The sequence below is a fragment of the Acomys minous genome, assembly GCF_964271855.1.
Source record: "Acomys minous genome assembly, chromosome: 5".
NCBI lineage: Eukaryota > Metazoa > Chordata > Mammalia > Rodentia > Muridae > Acomys > Acomys minous.
The window spans coordinates 98611997-98633630 of record NC_140494.1 but is presented as its reverse complement, the minus strand read 5'-3'; the positions used below and the strand labels follow the sequence as shown (position 1 = coordinate 98633630).

At 39.4% G+C, this 21634-nt stretch overlaps 2 protein-coding genes across 2 annotated transcripts; both read left to right on the top strand.

Annotated features, from left to right (window-relative positions):
- Window positions 1-1877: 1877 nt before the first annotated feature.
- LOC311598295 (olfactory receptor 8A1) lies at window positions 1878-2807 on the top strand (the record flags this gene model as incomplete). The annotated part of the gene is made up of 1 exon (XM_084783330.1): window positions 1878-2807. One exon carries the CDS (start codon window positions 1878-1880, stop codon window positions 2805-2807), a length of 930 nt encoding a protein of 309 aa, XP_084639456.1.
- A 15785-nt stretch (window positions 2808-18592) lies between these two features.
- Window positions 18593-19522, top strand: LOC311598296 (olfactory receptor 8A1-like; the record flags this gene model as incomplete). Its single annotated transcript, XM_084783331.1, has 1 exon — window positions 18593-19522. One exon carries the CDS (start codon window positions 18593-18595, stop codon window positions 19520-19522), a length of 930 nt encoding a protein of 309 aa, XP_084639457.1.
- Between the last annotated feature and the right edge of the window lie 2112 nt (window positions 19523-21634).

The window sequence follows — 21634 nt, the reverse complement described above, 5'->3', positions numbered from 1 at the left end:
GACTACAAGACATCAATTCCTATTTTGATAGGAAGATAGCATTTAAGGGAGATTTTGGTGGTTTTTGTTGTTGCTGTTGTTGTTGTTGTTGTTGTTGTTGTTGTTGTTGTTGTTGTTATTGTTTGGGGGGGTTGTTTTTGTTTTTGTTTTGTTTTTTGTTTGTTTTGTTTTGTTTTGTTTTGTCTTATGAAATAGAATCTTACTCTACAATCCAGGATGTACAAAATCTTGGCAATGCTCCTGCCCCCATTTCCTGGATGCACCACCATGACTGGAGTTACTCAACATTTTTTATTTGTTTGTTTGTTTTGCTTTTAAACATTCTGTATTCTTTAAGTACAGACTATCACAGCAATCTGAGGAATTTTAATTGTCGATAAGCAGTGCTCTGTGTTTGGGGTTGTCACAATGTTTCAACAGCTAAATTGTATTAAATAATATTGAGTGTACATGTTGACCAAGGGGATTGTCTTCATTTCTTTTCTTTTTTGTGATAAAATACTGTGACAGAAGCAACTTAAGGACATGTTTATTCAACTTGAAATTCATGGTAGAGTCATCCTGACTTAAAATCGAGGAAGGAGGGACTTGAAGCAGATGGTTATATCATTTCTGCACTTAGGAAGTGAAGAACAGTGAAGGTCTGATCCCTTTCTCTACTTACATAATCCTAGGCCCCAAGCAGAAATGGCAATATAAGGTAACTCTGTAGGCATACTAAGATGGCCAACTCCTAGGTAACTATAGATGCTCTCAGGTTGACATTAACCATCACAGAAATAAAATAATACAGTTCAGAATGTTGATGTAAATTGAATCAGCATTAAAATATGTATATTTTAATTTTAGTCTGTGGAAAACTGAGAAATTACAGAATTTTGTTTTCGTAACTAATCAATACCTAAGTACTGTGTACTGACAAACAAATACCTTAGCCAGGAGTGGTGGTGCATTCATTTAAGCCCATTACTTTTTTTAACTTTTTTTACATATACATTTATATTACTACACTTATATATTAACTGTATAAACTACATACATGAAGAAGAACCACAGAACTATCATGTTACATTTATAGTGATTTGGCTGTTTGTATTTGGCAGCCTTGAAGAAAACATTTCCTGTCTCTGTGAGTTCAAAATTCTGAATGTAACTCAATATCTGTCATATCTCATCTCTATCAAGTTAAAACATCTATCTTGACCTAAAAACATCTTAACCCCTAAACAGCCAGGCTTAATTGTGAAACTAAACTAATTAGTCTTCAATCTCATCAGATGTGTGAAAAGGAGTAAAATTAATTACCTGAGTAAACAGGAAGTACAGGTTAGCATCTTTGAAAATAAAATAAAAAAAAGACAGAGACAGTTTGCTGCTTGGAGAGTCACCCATAACTCTCTAAAACATTAGAGCATCATCTTCAGCCTTATGGTCCAGTACATCTGACCAACATATATGTGAGGCTTTCTACAACACTGTTCTGGAAGATGAGATAACAGTTATGAACTATGAAAATACGAAATAGTTACAGAGTGAAGAAACACTAGCATCTGTAGAGAGACTTTTGAAAGAGATTCCTGACCCCAAACATGAGCTTTCTGATTTAATGGCTATGAAATGAAACCTGATAGTTTATGTAAGAAGGAAACTGCTGGTCCAGAAAAACAGCTCTGGGACTAAAGCTCTCAGGATCAAGATCTCTGAACATTTGGGGCTGGTTCTGATGGCAGAGGGTAGCAGTGTGGAGAAGACACACCTGCCATTACCAGGCTAGCTCTGCAAGTGTCAAATGCAGAAATCCAGCTGCTCCAAGCAGGGCAAGGTCACCATTCTCAGGCTCCTTCTCTCCCTCCCCACAGGATTCCCACCCAGACACAATGGCTGCAGAAAACCACTCCACAGTGACAGACTTCATCCTCGGGGGGCTAACGAACAGGCCAGACCTCCAGATGCCCCTCTTCCTCCTCTTCCTGGGCATCTATCTGGTTACCATGGTGGGAAACCTGGGCATGATCACCTTGATTGGACTTAACACACAGCTGCACACCCCCATGTACTTCTTCCTCAGCAACCTGTCGCTCGTGGACCTCTGCTACTCCTCTGTCATTACCCCAAAAATGCTCGTCAACTTTGTGTCCCAAAGAAACCTCATCTCTTATGTGGGGTGCATGTTCCAGCTCTACTTTTTCCTTGTTTTTGTCATTGCAGAGTGCTACATGCTCACTGTGATGGCCTATGACCGCTATGTGGCCATCTGCCACCCCTTGCTTTACAACATCATCATGTCTCCTGCCCTCTGCTCACTGCTGGTGACTTTTGTCTATGCCATGGGACTCATTGGCTCAACAATAGAGACCGGCCTCATGCTGAAATTACACTACTGTGAGGACCTCATCAGCCACTATTTCTGTGACATCCTCCCCCTCATGAAGGTCTCTTGCTCTAGTACCTATGACGTGGAGATGGTTGTCTTCTTTTTAGCTGGGTTCAACATTGTAGTCACCAGCTTAACAGTACTCATTTCCTATGCGTTCATCCTCTCCAGCATCCTCCGCATCAGCTCCACGGAGGGCAGGTCCAAAGCCTTCAGCACCTGCAGCTCCCACTTGGCAGCTGTGGGCTTGTTCTATGGATCCACCGCATTCATGTACTTAAAGCCTTCCACAGCTAGTTCCCTGGCCCAGGAGAACGTAGCTTCTGTGTTCTACACCACAGTGATCCCCATGCTCAACCCCCTGATCTACAGCCTGAGGAACAAGGAGGTGAAGGCTGCGCTGCACAGAACACTGAAGAGAAAATGCTTTTGATGCAAATGTTGACATTTCTCGATATAAGAGTAAGCAGCTGTAAATACCTGGAAAATGCACTCTGCAAGTCTACTCCATTGAGATTAGGAAACAATTGCTTCTCCTCATTGTGGGGTACCTGTCTCATCTCCTTTCCCTCATTGTCTTCTTCTGTTGCTTCCATTTGTAACTGCTCTATTTTAGAGTTTTTAATATTTTGGGCCTATCTTCTCTATATGAGGCCATGGTAAGCACTGTTTAAATCTCTGATTTTTTTATCTGTATATAATGAATATTGAAAAAATATAATGAATATTGATCATATCTATGCCCCACATCCTTTTTCTACACTTTCTTTATCATATACTCCCATATATCTACCTCCTACTTTCATGTCCTCTTCTTTTTTAAATAACCAACTGATCCCAATTAATACTGCCCATATTTACATTAGTGTGTGGCCATCCACTGGGTAACCTACCAGCAAATCTCACACAAGCTCATTTAATTAATATAATCTAATTTACTTCTAGAGTACTAATTGCCAGTGATTCTGGGAAATGTAGTTTCCACTGTGTTTACAATTAAAGAGAATGTGGGTTAAAGGATTAGTGGGGACTGTCTCACCTAAATTGATTTTACTTGTTTTTCCTGACCTCTCCCCAACATAAGATTTAATTCCTATCACTATTTATCTCTTCTAATTAGCATTAAAGGCAAGAAAACATCTCTGATTTCTCAAAATGACAAAAAAAAAAGATAGAGGGAAAAGTATAGTTCTGAGTTAGGATACATGCCTAGAAAGAGTGAGGCACTGAGTTTGATTTGATTTAGTCAGTTTCACAATTTACTTACATTGAGCTTAATTATTGCTAATCTATAAAGTGGACAATACCAGGAAAAGGGAACTCAGTGTTCCATACAAGCCAATACAATCAGATCGAAATCTGCAGAGCTGGTTATTTCCACAATAGTGCTTCTTGATTTAAGCTGCTTGCCAAAATAAAGTCCTGGAGAGAAGGCTTGTGAAGCCTGCCACACATCCTTAGTGCCATGGACTTTAGCCCAAGAAAGGTCTTTGTCTCCAGAGGACATTCAGCTTTTCCCTTTTAAATTGCACCTATGTATAGAGTGGAGTCCATTATCATTAGAACCACCAACCCCATCAACAACAGCTCTCTCACATTAAGCAGAACCGCCACCATGGGAAGACCACAGGTTCTGTCTCATTAACCCTGACTTTTCTTCAATTTGTTACAAAGATGTACTTGTCATTCTTTGGAATTAATCTATCTGATAGCATTGTGATAATAAACTGCTTAACCAAGGGGATGAATTTTCTTGAAAATATAATATTTTAAGATAATCTTATTTTGAAGATCTTTATGAAGGTACCTATAACAGAGATGAGCTTTGAAAGACTCTACACCAAGATCTTTCCTCTGCCCTTGTGCTGAAACTGTGTTTCTCTCACAGAGGCTTCTGCTTTAGAAATTGACAATAGACATACATAACCTAGCATCATTGCTTTAAAAACTAAACTAATATTGGTATTTACAAGATCTCAAATTGATATCAGAATATAAAGTGTATGTCTTTAGTGTTTGGTATACAGACTATACAACTCTTCACCAAATACCTACAGGAATCCCTTGTGAACTACTTCAGAAAACAAGAGGCCATCCCTAAACTTGTAGGCTTGCAGTCTAGATTTTTATTGGACTATAATCACACATTTTGGCATGTTCAAAACTATCTAGCAAACTCTTATTTCTTCTCTTCTTTTCTCATGGCTGAAGGTATGAAGTCAGGTTAGTGATGTGTTCATGTGTGTATTAAATACAGAAAGTGGTTGTGCACACAAAGGCTAAAAAAAAAAATACATAATTTTCCTAGAGGAAGCTTTTGATCTACCTAAAGCCTGTAAAATATAGTCTTCACATATGATAGCTTAACAGTGAAAGGGTCTTTTATACTATGCACTTATAGAGAGTTATACATGTGTGACAAGCAGTGTAGAAGACTAATTCAAGGTCATTTTCAGTTCTTTCTCTTACCCACTCAGGAACACAGCTGTCCTTCACACCTGAAATGCCCACCCCTTTCGATATCTGTGAAATTCCCTTTATCCCATACTTATCTGCTAAATAGGCTCACTCACATAATATTCCTCACGTAAACCTTCTATTTTGTTTTTGTTTGTTTGTTTGCTTCTGGGTTTAACTTGAGGACACCATGTCCAGCAGTATCCAGCAAGTTTTCATTCACACAGCTAGTCAGTAACAGCTGCTCTTATTACCCAAGCCTTTCCCAGCACTTCTGCTATCAACAGGCTGCTGCCATTTGTGGACATGTTTAGGGACACTTTCAGTTGTTCATGTTTAGTGACACTTTCAGTCCCTCTAACTCCTTTCATGAACATACCTGTTTGGAGTAACTCACCATTGCTTCCTCTTCTTAATTTAATTATTTTATTTTTACGAGAATTTCGTACTTGAGTACTGCGTTTACGTCATTTTTGTTCCCCCCTCTCTTTTCTCCAACACCTCTTGCGCCCGCCCCTAAAGTCATGCCCTCTTTTCTACTTATTTGTCACTGAGGGAGGGTACTAAACCTGAGTCCATGTAGTATTGCTCATAAGGATACGTGACTAGAGCTGACTATTTCAGGTTAAATAACCTATCAGGAAATTTATCATTGAGTAAAACTAATGACCCCTCATTCAGCAGTGATTTAGTTTTTGCATCTTTTCATTTAGGGGTGAGGCCTTATGAACTCTCCCCCAATCACATTAGTCAATTGGTGTCATTGTGTAGGTCTTGTCGAGATTGTCACAATTTCATAGCTGCAGCTTCTCCGCCACGTCCAAAGCTACCACCTGACAGCAGGTGCCCTGCTCCTCTAGCTCTTGAATTCTTTCCACCCCTCCTCCGTGATGATCCCTGAGCCTTAAATACAGTGGCTACACACAGGTGTGAATCCCTGCAGTGGTATCAGGTGTGAATGCCCTCCTAGCGAGCAGGGCTTAAGTCCAGTCACTGACCCTAAGATACAAGTGTCACTCTTGAGGATAACTTGCCAGGGCAGTCATTGCTGTGGTTTCCTGGCACTGCACATGAATAACACTATTTTTTAATTGTTTTCTCCCTTGGCAGCTTGCATAGCATTTACCAATGCTATGAGAGAAAGTTCTCAGGGAGGAGGCTTCCAGGCCAATTCCAGCTTGATTCCTCCAAGTTCAATGCTAAAGTGCATGCTATCTGCAGCAATGGGTTCTTACATTCGAGTTCTGGTAAGCAACTAAGGGCAATAGCAGTAGCCTATATTAGTATAAGACTCTCTTCAACCCTGGCCAGCAACTTGGAAGATCTCCAACACATGATACTGGGGGGGGTTATTTACATAGACTAGAAGGAGGATTATCACCCCCATGTGATAGATAGATATAAATATATGTATATATATTATATCATTATATATCATTATAAAATAATGCTTTCCTGTGGCTTTTTCAAGCAATTTTAATGTCCATTATTCCTATTCAGCTCTTTCCCTCTGTGTCACTCTCCCTCCCTTCTTCTTAGTCAAACTCCCTCCCTCACCCTGCTTTTCCCCTTTCCTCCTTCATAGCACCTGTATCCTGGGTTCTCCGATTATTTCAGCTCAAATCTAAAGATTCAGAGCTGGATCCACAAACAAGAGACTATTTGATACTTGTCTTTCTGAGTCTGCGTTATATCACTCAGGATAGTATTTTTTACTTCCATCCATTTACACATATGTAGTTTTCCATTATGTAAATGAGTCACATTTCTGATCGTTTGCTTGCTTGTTTGTTTATCAAGAAAGGGTTCCTGTGTAGCCTTGGCTGTCTTTGAATTCCTTTATAGACAATGCTGGCCTCGAACTCACAGAGGTCTGCCTGCCTTTGCATCCCTGAGTGCTGGGAATAAAGATGTACACCACCACGCCCCGCTAACATGCCACATTTTCATTATTCACTTATTAGTTGAAAGACACTGAGTGTGTTACCATTACCCAGCTATTGTGAGTAGAGTGTCTGTGAGCAAAGTCAAAGACAAAACCTGTGGAATAAGATGCCAAAGAGGGATACAGCTAGATCATGTAGTAGACCTAGTTTTAGTTTTTTGAGAATCCTCTTCTTTGATTACCATAGATGTTGCCCAGTTTACAACCCTAGAAACAATCAATAAGGCTTTGTCTCTCTCTATGAATCCTGGACAGCATTTGTTTCCGTTGTTTTCTTGATTCTAACCATCTTAACTGGAATAAGACAAAATCTCAAAGCAGTTTTAATTTGAATTTCTGTGGTTGCTAAAGAAGTTAAACTGTTTTTTTTTTTTAACTTTCAATTACCTCTCTGTTGTTGATTTCTAGCTTAATTGTGGGCTGAAAATAGACATTGTATGATTCTAATTTTGAAAATTTGTAATGTTGTTGTGATAACGCTCAACCTGACAGAATCTGCATTCTCATGGAAGCAGTGCTCTGGGCATGGCTATGAGGAGTGGTCTTGGCTACGTTAATCGAGGTGGAAAGACCTAACCACTGTGGGTGGCATCAGCATCTGGCTGGGATTCTGGGCTACATCAATGAAAACAGTTCCTGAAAAGCAGCAAGCATTCCTCACTCTCTGCTTTCCAAGTATGAGTTCAGTGTGACCATTGGCTTCAAGCTCCTGCTGTCCTCCTTCCATGATACACCACACTCTTCAACTGTAAAGCTGAATAAGCCCCTCCTCCTTTAAGAGACTCTTGTCAGAATGTTATATCACAGCAATAAATAATTACCTGAGACCAGAATTGATGCTTAGATGTGACTCTGTTGCTGGGATAAACCTGATCATGTTAGACTATTCAAATTATTCTGTGGTAGAAACATAAAAGTGTTTGCAACATAGGGATAGAAAGACATTTGAATGCTGGAAGCCAACGTAAGCAGGCCAGTCTGTTGGGAACTTGGAAGAATGCTAAGAGGACACAAGACAATAAGATCCTGGCTCATGAGGTTTCAGAATAAAACAAGAATTCTATCAGAAAGTGGGTAGTTGCTCGTGTAATGTTTTGGCCAAGAATCTGGTTTCATTTTGCCTGCATCACAAGAACATGTTTGAAGTTGAACTTTAAAATCATGGACTAATCCTTTGCAGAGGAAATTTCAAAACAGGAGAGCATTCAGACTGTTACTGAGAAAGGAGTTCTCATTGTTACAGACACCACGAAAGAGAAACCTCTGTCTTGCATTGCTCTGAGATGATTGTTTTAAAAGAAAAGTGTCCTGAGGCCAAAACTCCACTTGGCAGAGGCTTCATTTTGGAAATCAAAATTCATCTAAAGAAAGAAATCCTACACTGAATGGGTTTATTGTTCCTCAAAAGCATATGCCTGAAAGACTGTTTCTCTTGGGTAAGCAGACAAAATGAGTGGAGTATATTCCAAATATGCCAATCCAAATGGCACCTCAAGTTTTCAGAAAAAAAAAGGAGCAATAGCAACCATATGAGAGTAGTTTTGAAGGCACGAAAGACGCAAGATTAGAGGCATCATGGAAAGCAACTAAAATATGGCATGGTTGGAGCCCCTGCAAAAGGTGGCCTGAGGGGCCACTGTTTGAAACAGTCAAGGTAAAGCCAGATGTGGAGTAAAAAATAATCAAAGCTATTACAGGTGCAAGGGCCAAGGAACATTCTTCAAGTGGTGAGGGTCGGGGTGGGGGTTTCTGCTGCAAATGTGTCTAACAGCTGCCTAAATGAGAGGCTTTGCTGGCTGCAGGGGGAGGATTGGGGCCTTATGCAGCTCATGATTTCACCACGAGGTCTAAATGCTAGAGATGGGCTGCTGTTTTCCCTGCAGGGTTTTGGTTTAGTTTGGGTCAGATCAACTCTTTGCTGTACACTGATTCTTTCATTTTGGAATAAGAATGTTTACTCTGTGCCATCATATGTTGGCATGTATCTTACTTTTAGTTTTACTGGAGTTTGACCTCTAAAGTATTGTAACTTTTAGTTGCTATGGGAACTTTCATATTGGACTGTGTATAGTATAAAGTTGTCATGGGCTTATGGCACTAAGAGGTAGAAAGTAATGGTGTGTTTGGGTGTCGGGTTGATAGGGGGGAATTTTGATGGTTAATATTGATTATCACTTGCTAGAATCTAGCATCACCCGGGAGAAGGCCTCTGAGCATGCCTGTAAGGAACTAGCTTGATTACATTAATTGATGGGGGAAGGTGTCCCCATTGGGGATGGCTGGGATCGTGGACAGAATAAATAAAGAAGGGTTACAAGCTGCATTCATCCCGTATGGATTTCAGTTGTGACCATCTGGTTCAAACTCTGACCTCCTTGGCTTCCCTGAGGTGATAGACTTCAACTATGAGCTAAAATATGCCTTTTCTCCCTTGATCACAGCAACAGGGAAAAAATCTGTTATGTCATTGAGAATTTGGTCTCTCATCTGTTATCTTTGTTAAGCAAATCCAATAAATTGTTTACAGAAAAAAAACACATCATTTGTAGCAACAAAAAAATGGGTAGATACAAAAGAAGGCATAAACATAGGCTCTAAGACAAATGTTATAGCATTACTTTAAATGAACCAAATACATTACATAAAATGAAATAATGTGTAAAAGAGCAAGAAACTCAGAATTTGAAAAACTCAAAAATTGCATAGAACTCATAAAACTATTACAAATACAGGAAAATTTTAAATTAGATTAAAACAAGTAATGGCAATAAATAAATAAATAAATAAATAAAGACACCATTGGAAGAAATGTAAGCTGAAATGAAGGAAATGATGAAATGAAGACTTATGAAAAAGTATCTTACATGTTAAGATAAAAAATCTAATTGACGTAGAGTAGAAAACTCAAAAAAGAGATACAAACCAAGGCATACGTCGAACGATAGTACTTTTCCTGGCTAAATAAATTTAACTGAAATATACAGAAGAAGCATCATACCCACACACAATATTCCAGAATGAACAACAAAACATAGCCTGGTGATACTAGTGAGCATGTTTTTTATTTCAAAAAAGAAGAAGTAAGTAAGGGAGCAAGAGGGCGGATAAAAAAAGGAAGTGGAGAAAATGAAAGAGAGGTAGGAGGGAGGGAGAGGGAATGAGAGAAAGGGACAGAGAAAAGGGAGAAGAAAATTAGGGAGAGAGGAAGGGATCTCATTTTAGGATGATGTGATTCCAAGTTTCTCCCTCTGCTGGAAGAGACTTAGGTCCATGATGAATCCAGAAAAAAAGGTCCTCAAGCGCCAAGCATCTGTTTCTGAAATATTAGTGCATCATTGAAAGAAAAGTCGGCAAGACTTAGTAAAATTGATTTCAGGTGCAAAGAATAAAATATAGAAGAAAAATCACTGTCTTGTCACATCACACAGCAAGGAAGACTATTGCTGGGTCAGAAAGTATGTAGAAAGAAACTGAAGAGGATTCCAAATGCAAATTTAAAAACATATTGCTAAAAGCAAAATAACAGCAATGGATCAAACTATATAAAACATGTTTAAGCTGATGAGTTTATAATGAGACTAGAGAGAAATAGCAGATCTAGTGTAATGATAACAGAAAATCAATTTATTATTCTAAAAATATTTTAAATGAAGATGATATAAGTGGGAGGGCTTTGTTTGTTTCTTTGTCTTAATTAACTTATAAATTACTCGGTGACTTAGTCAGAGTTTCTATTGCTCCAATGAAACACCACGATGCAAAAGCAAGTTGGGGAGAAAAGGGTTTATTTGGCTCACACTTCCCCAGCATTGTTCATCACCAGAAGTCAGGACAAGAACTCAAACAGGGCAGGACCTGGTGGCAGGAGCTGAGGTAGAGGCCATGAAGGGGCACTGTTCACTGGCTTGCTCCACATGGCTTGTTCAGCCTGGTTTCTCTTAGAACCCAGGACCACCAGCCCAGGGATGGCACCAGCTGCAATGGGCTGGTCTCTCCATCACTGATCACTAATTAAGAAAATGCCTTACAGCTGGATCTGAGGAGGCTTTCTCTCGGTTGAGGTTCCCTCATCTCTGATGACTCTAGCTTGTGTCAAGTTGATATAAGATGAGACAGAACACCAGATTCCTTTTGACAGTTTCCTAATTCCTCAGTTTTGGTTGAGCCTGTGCTCCATCCCTCCTCACCCCATCCCTCCTTGCCCCATGTCCATTCAAACCTTTCTCACAGTGTTACCCCTTCTCTTTCACATCATAAGTGCTATTTACCTTCTCCTCACATGAAGCCCCTTTCCCCCTCTCATGGCTGTCTTTCTGGTTGACTGGCCTCTATATACTTTCACTACCACCTAAATGCACATACATAAGACTTAGAAACTAGGATCAGTGTGCACTGTGTGTCTTTCTAAGCCTGAGTCACTTTACTTAATACAATATTGCTCTATTTTTCTGCAATTATTTACTATTTTATTTTATATACAGATCATTAGAATTCAACTTCTTTCCAATTTTATGATTTCACTTTTTTACAAGGAGCTAAATAAAATTGTAATACATACACACACATACACACACACTGATATTGATCTATAGATACAGACATAGATATAGATACACTGTACTGCTAGATCCAAGAACATGAACTGGTTGGATAAATTACACAAAACAAAAATATTTAAGATGAAATATTAAGACCAGGAGATAATAATGAAATCCATAACTATTTCACTGCTCATATCATAGATATGAAAATATGCTATCACTTTACAAGATGGTAAATTCAGTAAAACAGCAAATAAGGTGTAGCCTGGATCTCCCTGTATTGTTTAACATTGCTACTAATAGTCTACAATTATCACCAAATAAAGACTCAATTTAAAACTCTGCTATATGAATATCTTCATACCTGTTATTATGCTGAATATATTTTTAGTTTATTTTATTATTGTGTGCGTGTGTGTGTGTATGCGTGCACACACATGAGTTCATGCATCCATAAGGACAGAAGAGGGAGCCAGTTACAAGTAGCCATGAGGCACTCAACACAGGTTCTAGACCCAAAATCAGGCTCTCTGGAAGCTCTCTCAACAGCTGAGCCATCTCTCCAGCCCCCATTATTCTCTGGAGGTGGAATTTTTCTTAGGAACAAATCCCCCACTTATTAAGCATCTACAAATGAACACTCTTACAGTCCACATTCAAATACTTTCCAATCTCATCCACTCTATAGTCAATCTACAGGTGGAGCAGCAAGCAAGGATGGATTGACCATCTTTACAAGTTTAACATTCCTTTACTAAAAATAGCCGGTTTGTTTTAGTGAAGTCTTTGAGTTTGTTTCAAAACACTGCAAAGTAACTATTTTAACGCTAATTGATGTTGCTTCATGCGTGATCAATTAGTAATGATGTGCAATAAACCTTATGGCAGTAACTCTGGGTAACCTTGCTGGTAGTGACTAAAGTAGTGACTTGTGCCATGGTAATGTTGATGGTGATAATGGTGATGATAATCATACAGTGAAATAACTTTTGGTACTAATTATTCCAATACTCAAATTACTTTCTAAGTTTCCATCAACATAGCTCTACCTCAGGAGGCAAATTAACACAGACGGGAGTAGGGAGCACAGAGCAGGTACAAGCCAAGACTAATCACTCCTTTAGAGAGCACACAGTCCCCATGTGACTCCTCCCAGGAGATGTTCTGTATATACCTAGTTAAACAGGACTCATGCTCCACAGTCATGATGATTCCTTTGTCCTAATGGTGCCAGGACCCTCGAGTAAATTTAGCACTGGATATAACTCTACATATACACCCTGCTTTTAGCATTTGCTAATTATTGAGACTGAAGGCACCCATTAATGTTTCCAGAGGGCTGGTTGTCACTTCCCTTCCACAAAGGTATTTAATTTCACACTTGAATAACTTTTTAAGAAAAATCTTTCTTCAGTTATCTCTTCTTTTTTTATACAATATGTTTTCAATCTTATGTGTGTTTTTCCTCTTTCCCAAGTGCTTTGTTGTCTGTGTGCTGTGTTTTCATTGACAACAACACTGAACCTCCTCAGGCTTGATAAGTGTAGAGGTCATAGTATTGATAACACACAAGAAACACATGGCATGTGGCTGTATTTATATATAACTAAAAGTCTACAGAAATGAGATTTTTTTAATCAAGGTTCTGTAGGCTCCCATACTCAAAGGTCCTCTCATTGTCACAGCACTCAATGAATGGTGTCCACTGTGTCCTTCATAGATCAAAGCAACCTAACCCAAGAGAATGCTTGTTGATGGCAGAGTTTCTAAATTTCATGTTGCTTCCAGAAGCTGAGGTTAATTCAAAGGAGCTTAGTAGGATTTCCTTAATCATTTGTATATAGAAGATAATTGATCTTTAATAATAAAGGAAACATTTAAAAGATAGTAGATGTGCCAAATACTTATTACTATAAACCTACATTCACTACCAATAAGAATTTAACATATAAAACTTAATTAGCAATATAATTTTCCTGTCTTCAGAACACAACCTAAGGAGTTAAAGACCTGTTCTTACACCTGAAAAATGTCAGCTTGAAGGAATCAAATGATATAACAGTTTTTAAATCCTTTACAAAGGTTTATATAGTGTTTATTTCAGACATGGGTTACATATATTTGACATGTTAATAAGAAACTTGGCATCATTAATAATACACAATGTCCAATTAAGAAAAGAAAGAAATCAAAGCACTTCCTTCCCCCTTGGTGTCATTTAGCCAAAAGGGTGCCCAGACTCAAATTCTCTACCTTGCTCTCTGTGTCTTCTGCCATTTCTGTCTGTTGTGTGAGTCTGAATCGATGCCTGCCTGAAGGCTGCCTTATGAAACTGTCCTTGTGTGTCTATGTTCCTGTCAGTAATGGAGGGCTTTGCTCTCTCTACCTTTTATTAAACAGCACAGAAAGCATCACATGGGGAAGGTATGAGGTGTACTTCACAGGAACCTTTAACAGGGTCTTAGAAGGGATTACATCACTGACTGCAACTGACCCCAGTGGACCCAGGTAACAAACATCATTGTGCATCAAGTAATATCCGAGTGTCATGTCCAACATTTATAGTAGATACTCATCTTAAAAGACTGCTTTCAGCCTATTTTTTGTTTCCAGCACTAACACATCTACACACACACACATGCATTGCTCTTGAATTAGGGTGATGGAGCAGTGATAACTTAAGATCCTACCTGACACCAAATGAACATCATGTCTTTGTGGGGTTGGTTGGTGGAAGAAGGACTTTTTTGTTTCATTTTGTTTGAGTATATTTGTCTTATTTGAGTTTGTTTGTTTTGATTTGGGGGTTTTGGTAAGTTTTTGTTATTGTTGTTGTTAGCTTTTTTATTTTATTAATTTATTCAGATTACAACTCAACTGTTATCCCATCACTTGTATCCTCACATTCCTCCCTTCCTCCCAGTTTTACCCTATTCCCCTCCCCTAGGTCTATGACAGAGGGGGACCTCCTCCCCCACTATATGGTCATAGGCTATCAAGTCTCATCGTGGTATCCTGCTTATTCTTTCTTTGAGAGCCGCCAGGCTTCCCCACCAAGGGGAGTTGGTCAAATATGGAGCACCAGAATTCATGTCAAGGTCAGTCCCCGGTCTCCACATAACTGTGGAGAATGTCCTGTCCATTGGCTAGATCAGAGTAGGGGTTGGATGTTTCCTATTGTATTGTTCTTGGTTAGTGCAACAGTTTGAATGGAGCCTCCTGGGCCCCGATCCACCCATCATGATGTCCTTCTTATAGGTTTCTAGGACCCTCTGGGTTCTTCTATTTCCCCATCCCCTAAAGTCATGTCCCATAAAAGTCTTCCCTTACTAGGAGATTGGGATAGATATGAGGACATCCTACTAAGACTCTAGGTAACAGAAATATGGTTAGCTGTTTTTTGAGAGCAAGAGCATGAAGTTGGGCGGGTAAGATGGCAGGAAGTATCTGTGAGGAGTTGGGGGAGGAGAAAAACATGGTCGTAATATGTTGTGTGAAATAAAATTGGTAAATAAAAGAAAAGACTACAAGTATATTGTAGCTTAGGCTGTAAACATTGACTGTGTAAAGGAAAGCAAGGTTAATTGCTACATTGTTCTCTTTTATGCAGGGTAAACAAACAGGCAAAGTACACACAAAAGAGCAGTCTTAAGTGACCTTAATGTGTGTTATTAACTCTAACTGCAAGATCATTCAAAAGTCCAACCTCTTAGAATGTAAGAAATATTTTATCATAATTTTAAATAACACTGTTTCCATTTATATATTTTGTGGATTTTTTTTCTTTTTTGATATTTTTCTTTCTTGTTTTGTTGTTACTCATCTGAACCTATAATAAGTATGATACATATATGGGACCTTTGATTTTTTATTTTAATTTATTATAATTTATTCAGAATATATCCCAATTGTTATCCGCTCGCTTGTATCTTCCCATTCCCACTCTCACTCCCTCTTCTGCCCTATTCCTGTCCTTAAACCTCTGACAGAAGGGTGCCTCCTTCTCCACCATATTACCACAGCCTATAAAGTCTCATCTGGATAGCCTGCTTCCCATTCCTCTGTGTGCTGCCAATCCTCCCCTCCAAGGCACAATAGTCAAATATGGGGCACTAGAGTTCATTTCAGAGGAATCCCTGCTATCCCAGCAACACTGGAGAATGAGCTATCCATTGGCTATAGCTGAACATGGGATCTAGGTTCTCTGCTTGCATTCTGCGGTTGGTGCAACAGTTTGTGCAGGCCTCCTGGGTCCAGATCCACTGGTCTTGATGGTCTTCTTGTGGGCTTCTGAAGAGATATGGAAAGAGTGGGCAGACTTGTCTACTCCCTGATTTTAGTGGAATTTCTTTGAGTTTCACTCCATTTAATTTGATGTTGGCTATCAGCTTGCTGTATATAACGTTTATTATATTTATGTATGTGCCTTGTATCCCTGATCTCCCCAAGACTTTACATATGAATGGGTGTTGGATTTTGTCAAATGCTTTTTCAGCATCTAAGGAGATGATCATGTGGGGTTTTTTTTCTTTCAGTTTGTTTATATGGTGGATTACATTGATGGATTTCCATATATTGAACCATCCCTGCATGCCTGGGATGAAGCCTACTTGGTCATGGTGAATGGTATCTTTGATGTGTTTTTGGATTTGGTTTGAGAGTATTTTATTGAGAATTTTTGCATTGATGTTCATAAGAGAAATGGGTCTGAAATGCACCTTTGATTTTTTTAAAGCACAATGAATTTGTAAATATACTTCATATAGCTCCAAATTTTAATAAATTAATTGTATGAATTATGAGGTGATTCAAAAAGAGAAGCCACAACAAAACAAGAGTTTAACAAATGCAGAACAGACCAGAAGTCATAGCCTTTTAATTGACTCCTAATTGTGTCTCTTAAGATATGGGTAACTTTGGATAATGTATAACTTTGGGTGTTTCAATTTTCTAAGAAATGCTGTTATCCGGCATTCCTCTTTTTCTATGTACCTCCTAAGATGTGGACGACACACCTGCCCAAAGCACACATTTCTTAGAAGGCAGGGGTGCACACCAAGACTTCACATGAGTGTCAAAGGAAGAAACCAGAGAATGAAAAAGTGAGTTTGATTCAAGTGTCCCTGGCTCATCAGTTTTCTCAGAAATACTTCATACATAATTAACCGAGAGCTTTTCAGATGTATAACACTGATCTCTGGTAGGAACGTACAACCTATCTAACATTTTTTTAATTTTTGTTTTAGAATGAAATACATTTTCCAACACAAGAGGTTATTCATGGAATAATGTATCCAGCAACAATGATAGGTGCTCGGTGTTTGTCATTAGAACTATAAGGATGTTGTGTTTCAATATTAAACTCTAAAACTAGTAATAACCATAAATTACCTGTGGAGCACTTACTAAAGATATTATCTGCTCTGAACATCTGGTTATAATCCAATCATCAGTGCCTTCTAAACGCTCTCAGGTGGTCACAGAATGCAGGTGACGCGAACCAAAATGCCTGGGACCACACAGCCTTAGGGCCTCAATGCTCTGAGTCACTGAGACTACTAGATGCCAATTTCTATTCTCATAGAAAGATAGCATTTAAGGGAGATTTTGATTGTTTGTCCTATGAAATAGATTGTCACTCTATAGTCCAGGCTGTACAAACTCTTGGCAATCCTCCTGTGTCCACTTCCTGGATGCTGGAATTGTATGTGTGAGACATGTTGCTCAACTTTTGGAATTTTTGTTCTTATTTTTTGTTGTTGTTGGTTGGTTGGTTTTTTGTTTTTGCTTTTGTCGGTGGGGGGGTTGATGTTTGTTTGTTTGTTTGAGACAAGGTTTCTCTGTGTAGCCCTGGCTATCCGGGGTTCCCTATATAGACCAGGCTGGTCTTGAACTCACAGAGATCTGCCTGCCTCTGCGTCCCCAAGTGCTGGAATTGCAGGCATGTACCACTGTGCCCAGCCTTGCTCAATTTTTGAATAAGGATTTTTTAGTCTTAGGTGTCCCATGGTATTTCCACAATCAACTCTTTTTTTAGTTTTTAATTTAAATAATTTACTCAGATTACACCTTGATTGTTATCCCATCACTTGTATCTTCCCATTGCTCCCTCCCTCCCACTTTCACCCTATTCCCTTCCCCAGGTCTGTGACAGAAGGGGGCCTCCTCCCCCACCATATGATCATAGCCTATCAGGGTTCATCCAGATAGCCTGCTTTCTCTTCCTCTGAGTGTCACCAGGCCTCCACACAAAGGGGAAGTTGTCTAACAGGGCACCAGAGTTCATGTCAGAGTCAGTCCTCCCTCTCCACTCCACTGTGGGGAATGAGCTGTCCAATGCTTAGATCTGAATAGGGGTCTAGGTTTACTGCACTCATCGTCCTTGGGTGGTACAGTAGTTGTGCAGGCCCCGCCCCCTTGATCCAGATCCACCAGCTTTGATGGATTTCTTGTAGGGTTCCAGGATGCTCTGGGTCCTTCTATTTCCCCATTCTCCCATACCTCTATCACCTGGAGTCTCAGTAACAAGTTCAACTTTTAAATTGATATTACTGCATCTCAGGTATAGAACTTGAATTGCAACTCAATAAGAGAGTTATAACTACTGTTTCATCCTAACAAGGCATGTATTTCAAATATTAGTATGTACGTTAACTGGATATCTAGAAATGGCATAGATGGGGACTGAGAGATGTCTCAGCAGCTCAGAGCACTTACTGCTCTTGCAGAAGACACAAGTCCCATCCCCAGTACCAACATAGCCCCTGACAAATGTAACAGCAGAGAATGTGATGCCTCTTCTGACCTCCACAGACTCCTGCATGCACATGGAACATACACATACACTCAAGATAACATGCATATACATAATATTTTTCAAAAGGAATTGCAGAGATGACAGTTATGAATTATGAAAATATATCTAAATACATACAGAGTGAAGAAACACCAGCATCCCTAGAGAAACTATTGAAAGAGATTCCTGGCCTCAAACATAAACTTTCTGATTTAGTGCCTATGAAATGACACCTGACAGTTTGTGTAACTGCTGGTCTAGAACCACAGCTCGGAGACCACAGCTCTCAGATTCAAGATCTTTAAATATCTAGGATTTGTTCAGACAACAAAGTGCAGCAGTGTGGAGAAGACGCACCTGCCATTACCAGGCTAGCTCTGCAAGTGTCAAATGCAGAAATCCAGCTGCTCCAAGCAGGGCAAGGTCAGCCATTCTCAGGCTCCTTCTCTCCCTCCCCACAGGATTCCCACCCAGACACAATGGCTGCAGAAAACCACTCCACAGTGACAGACTTCATCCTCGGGGGGCTAACGAACAGGCCAGACCTCCAGATGCCCCTCTTCCTCCTCTTCCTGGGCATCTATCTGGTCACCATGGTGGGAAACCTGGGCATGATCACCTTGATTGGACTCAGCACACAGCTGCACACCCCCATGTACTTCTTCCTCAGCAACCTGTCGCTCGTGGACCTCTGCTACTCCTCTGTCATTACCCCAAAAATGCTCGTCAACTTTGTGTCCCAAAGAAACATCATCTCTTATGTGGGGTGCATGACTCAGCTCTACTTCTTCCTCGTTTTTGTCATTGCAGAGTGCTACATGCTCACTGTGATGGCCTATGACCGCTATGTGGCCATCTGCCACCCCTTGCTTTACAACATCATCATGTCTCCTGCCCTCTGCTCCCTGCTGGTGACTTTTGTCTATGCCATGGGACTCATTGGCTCAACAATAGAGACTGGCCTCATGCTGAAATTACACTATTGTGAGGACCTCATCAGGCACTACTTCTGTGAGATTCTCCCCCTCATGAAGCTTTCCTGCTCTAGTACCTATGACGTGGAAATGGTTCTCTTCTTTTCAGCTGGGTTCAACATAGTAGTCACCAGCTTAACAGTACTCATTTCCTATGCGTTCATCCTCTCCAGCATCCTCCGCATCAGCACCACGGAGGGCAGGTCCAAAGCCTTCAGCACCTGCAGCTCCCACTTGGCAGCTGTGGGCTTGTTCTATGGATCCACCGCATTCATGTACTTAAAGCCTTCCACAGCTAGTTCCCTGGCCCAGGAGAACGTAGCTTCTGTGTTCTACACCACAGTGATCCCCATGCTCAACCCCCTGATCTACAGCCTGAGGAACAAGGAGGTGAAGGCTGCGCTGCACAGAACACTGAAGAGAAAATTCTTTTGATGTAATAGTTGACATTTCCCTATGCAAGAATGCTTATACACAGCTGTATAATAGCCTCGGTACACCTACCCAACTATGAACAGGAAACAATCACTTCCTTCTGTGGTCGAATATGTGTTTCTTCTACTTATTTCTTCCTTTTCTCTGCATCTACCTCTCATTTCTATTTGTCAGTTTTAAGGTCATTTTTCTTTCATTCAGGATTCACTACTTCCTTTCTGAACTCTTTGTTTTAACAGTTACTGTTTTCTTGTAACTTAAACTAAACATCACATTACACATTGAGAGTCATTCATGGTCTTATTACTATCAATGTGAAAATATTAATTCAGTTCTGACATTTTCAGATAAGATTACATACATCTAAGTGATCAGTTTTAAAAATAATGAAGAAGCTATGCATAGTCCCTTTCTCATCAGAATGCTTCCTCTTTCCTCTTCTATCAAATTATTTTCCCCATGAATATCAACATGACATTTTGTGTTATGTCCTTAGCAACTGTTATGGTTGCTATGTGCTGAGAGCAGTTGTTGGGGCTTTGAAGACATGATCAGGGCTCTGCCTTCATGAACAAACTAATCGTGATAGATGCTCATGACAGAAAGATGCATCAGGATGCCTACTAAATCTGAAAAACCCAAATTTCCTAACAAATATCCCATGCCAAAATCAGCAGGCTGAGTGTAGGCGAGCAGCTACCGCTGAAAGAAGGGCCACATGCTCTAATAGTGAAAGAACGGGAAGCATTTAGACTTTCCTAATAGAAAAGTGCAGGAGTTGTGTTAAGAACTGCAAGGACCACAGCAGTGCTAGCATTGTGAAGTCTCCATAAATAAAATCCAATCAGCACAACAGCAATAGTAGGGGAAATGGGCAGAAGGACACAAATCCAGGAGACCCCAGGTGCTGAGATGTCATGAACACTTCACAGACATTAGACAAGCACTTATATAGGTAGAATTTAAAATAGTAGTTTCATATAGAACTTAACAATGACAAAAAAAATCATCAAGATGAAATTCCATTTAAAACACTTATAGGAACGCAGAATGTTCTTCCTACAAGACACATAAAGAAGACACAAGAATACATACAAATGACTCTCATAACATTATTTTTAAATTATCTAAAATATATTATGAAACCAATACAACTTAGGAAGAGGCCAGAAAACCTTGAATTAGAAAATTACAAAGCAAACAATAGAATTCAGGAAATGATTAAAGACTACAAGAAAATTTATTTTAGCCACAAAGACTAAACAAGAGGTTAACAGAAAATAAACAAAATATGTGTGTTAGGAGAAGTAGAAAGTGGGAAGTAGAAAAACAAAAAACTGAAAATGAAATGAAGAGATTTTTGTGGTAAAACAGTATGTACAGAAACTGTGCAAAGGAGATTGAATTAAAGTAAGAGCCTCAGCGAAGATATCCAAACAAACAAAACAGAACACACGATGAAAGATAAAATCAGCAAACATGTATATGTATAGATATATATACAAATATACTTATTTCTATACATAATTATGTATATATACATATATGTATACTTCCTGTATGTATTTATATAGGTATTTGCATGCATACTGTAGGAACATGGTCAAAAGAATGAATGACCCATGGAAAACAATGCTTGGGGCATTGTGAGAGAGGCTTCAGGAAAAAAGGCAGAGGGCCTGGAATCTCTGATGTATTTTGTTCCTTGAATTGTTCTTGGACATGGTTCCTGTGTGAAGCATTTACATGAAATTTATAAGACCTTTTTACTTTTGTTGAATGTCAGGTCACAGCTATAGAACCCAATCTGGTCAGTGCACCCTGAATTTGGAGGCCTTCTCTCTGGCTTTTGTGCCTTCCCAGATATAATCTATAGTACATGACAGGCATTTGTGTTAAAATTGGTCTGTCCTGAGAAAGTTCTGGGAAAGGGCAGAGCTGTTAATATTTAGTATGTGCTTCTGGGTGTTTATTTACATGTTTTTCTGGCCATGTTTTTCTGAACTCAAACAACCTCCCTTATATCATTGCTTTCTTTGTTACATTCATGTATAAAAGTACACTGAAACTAAAGTAAGGTTGTGTACAGCGTTAGACTTAGTCTGCCTCATT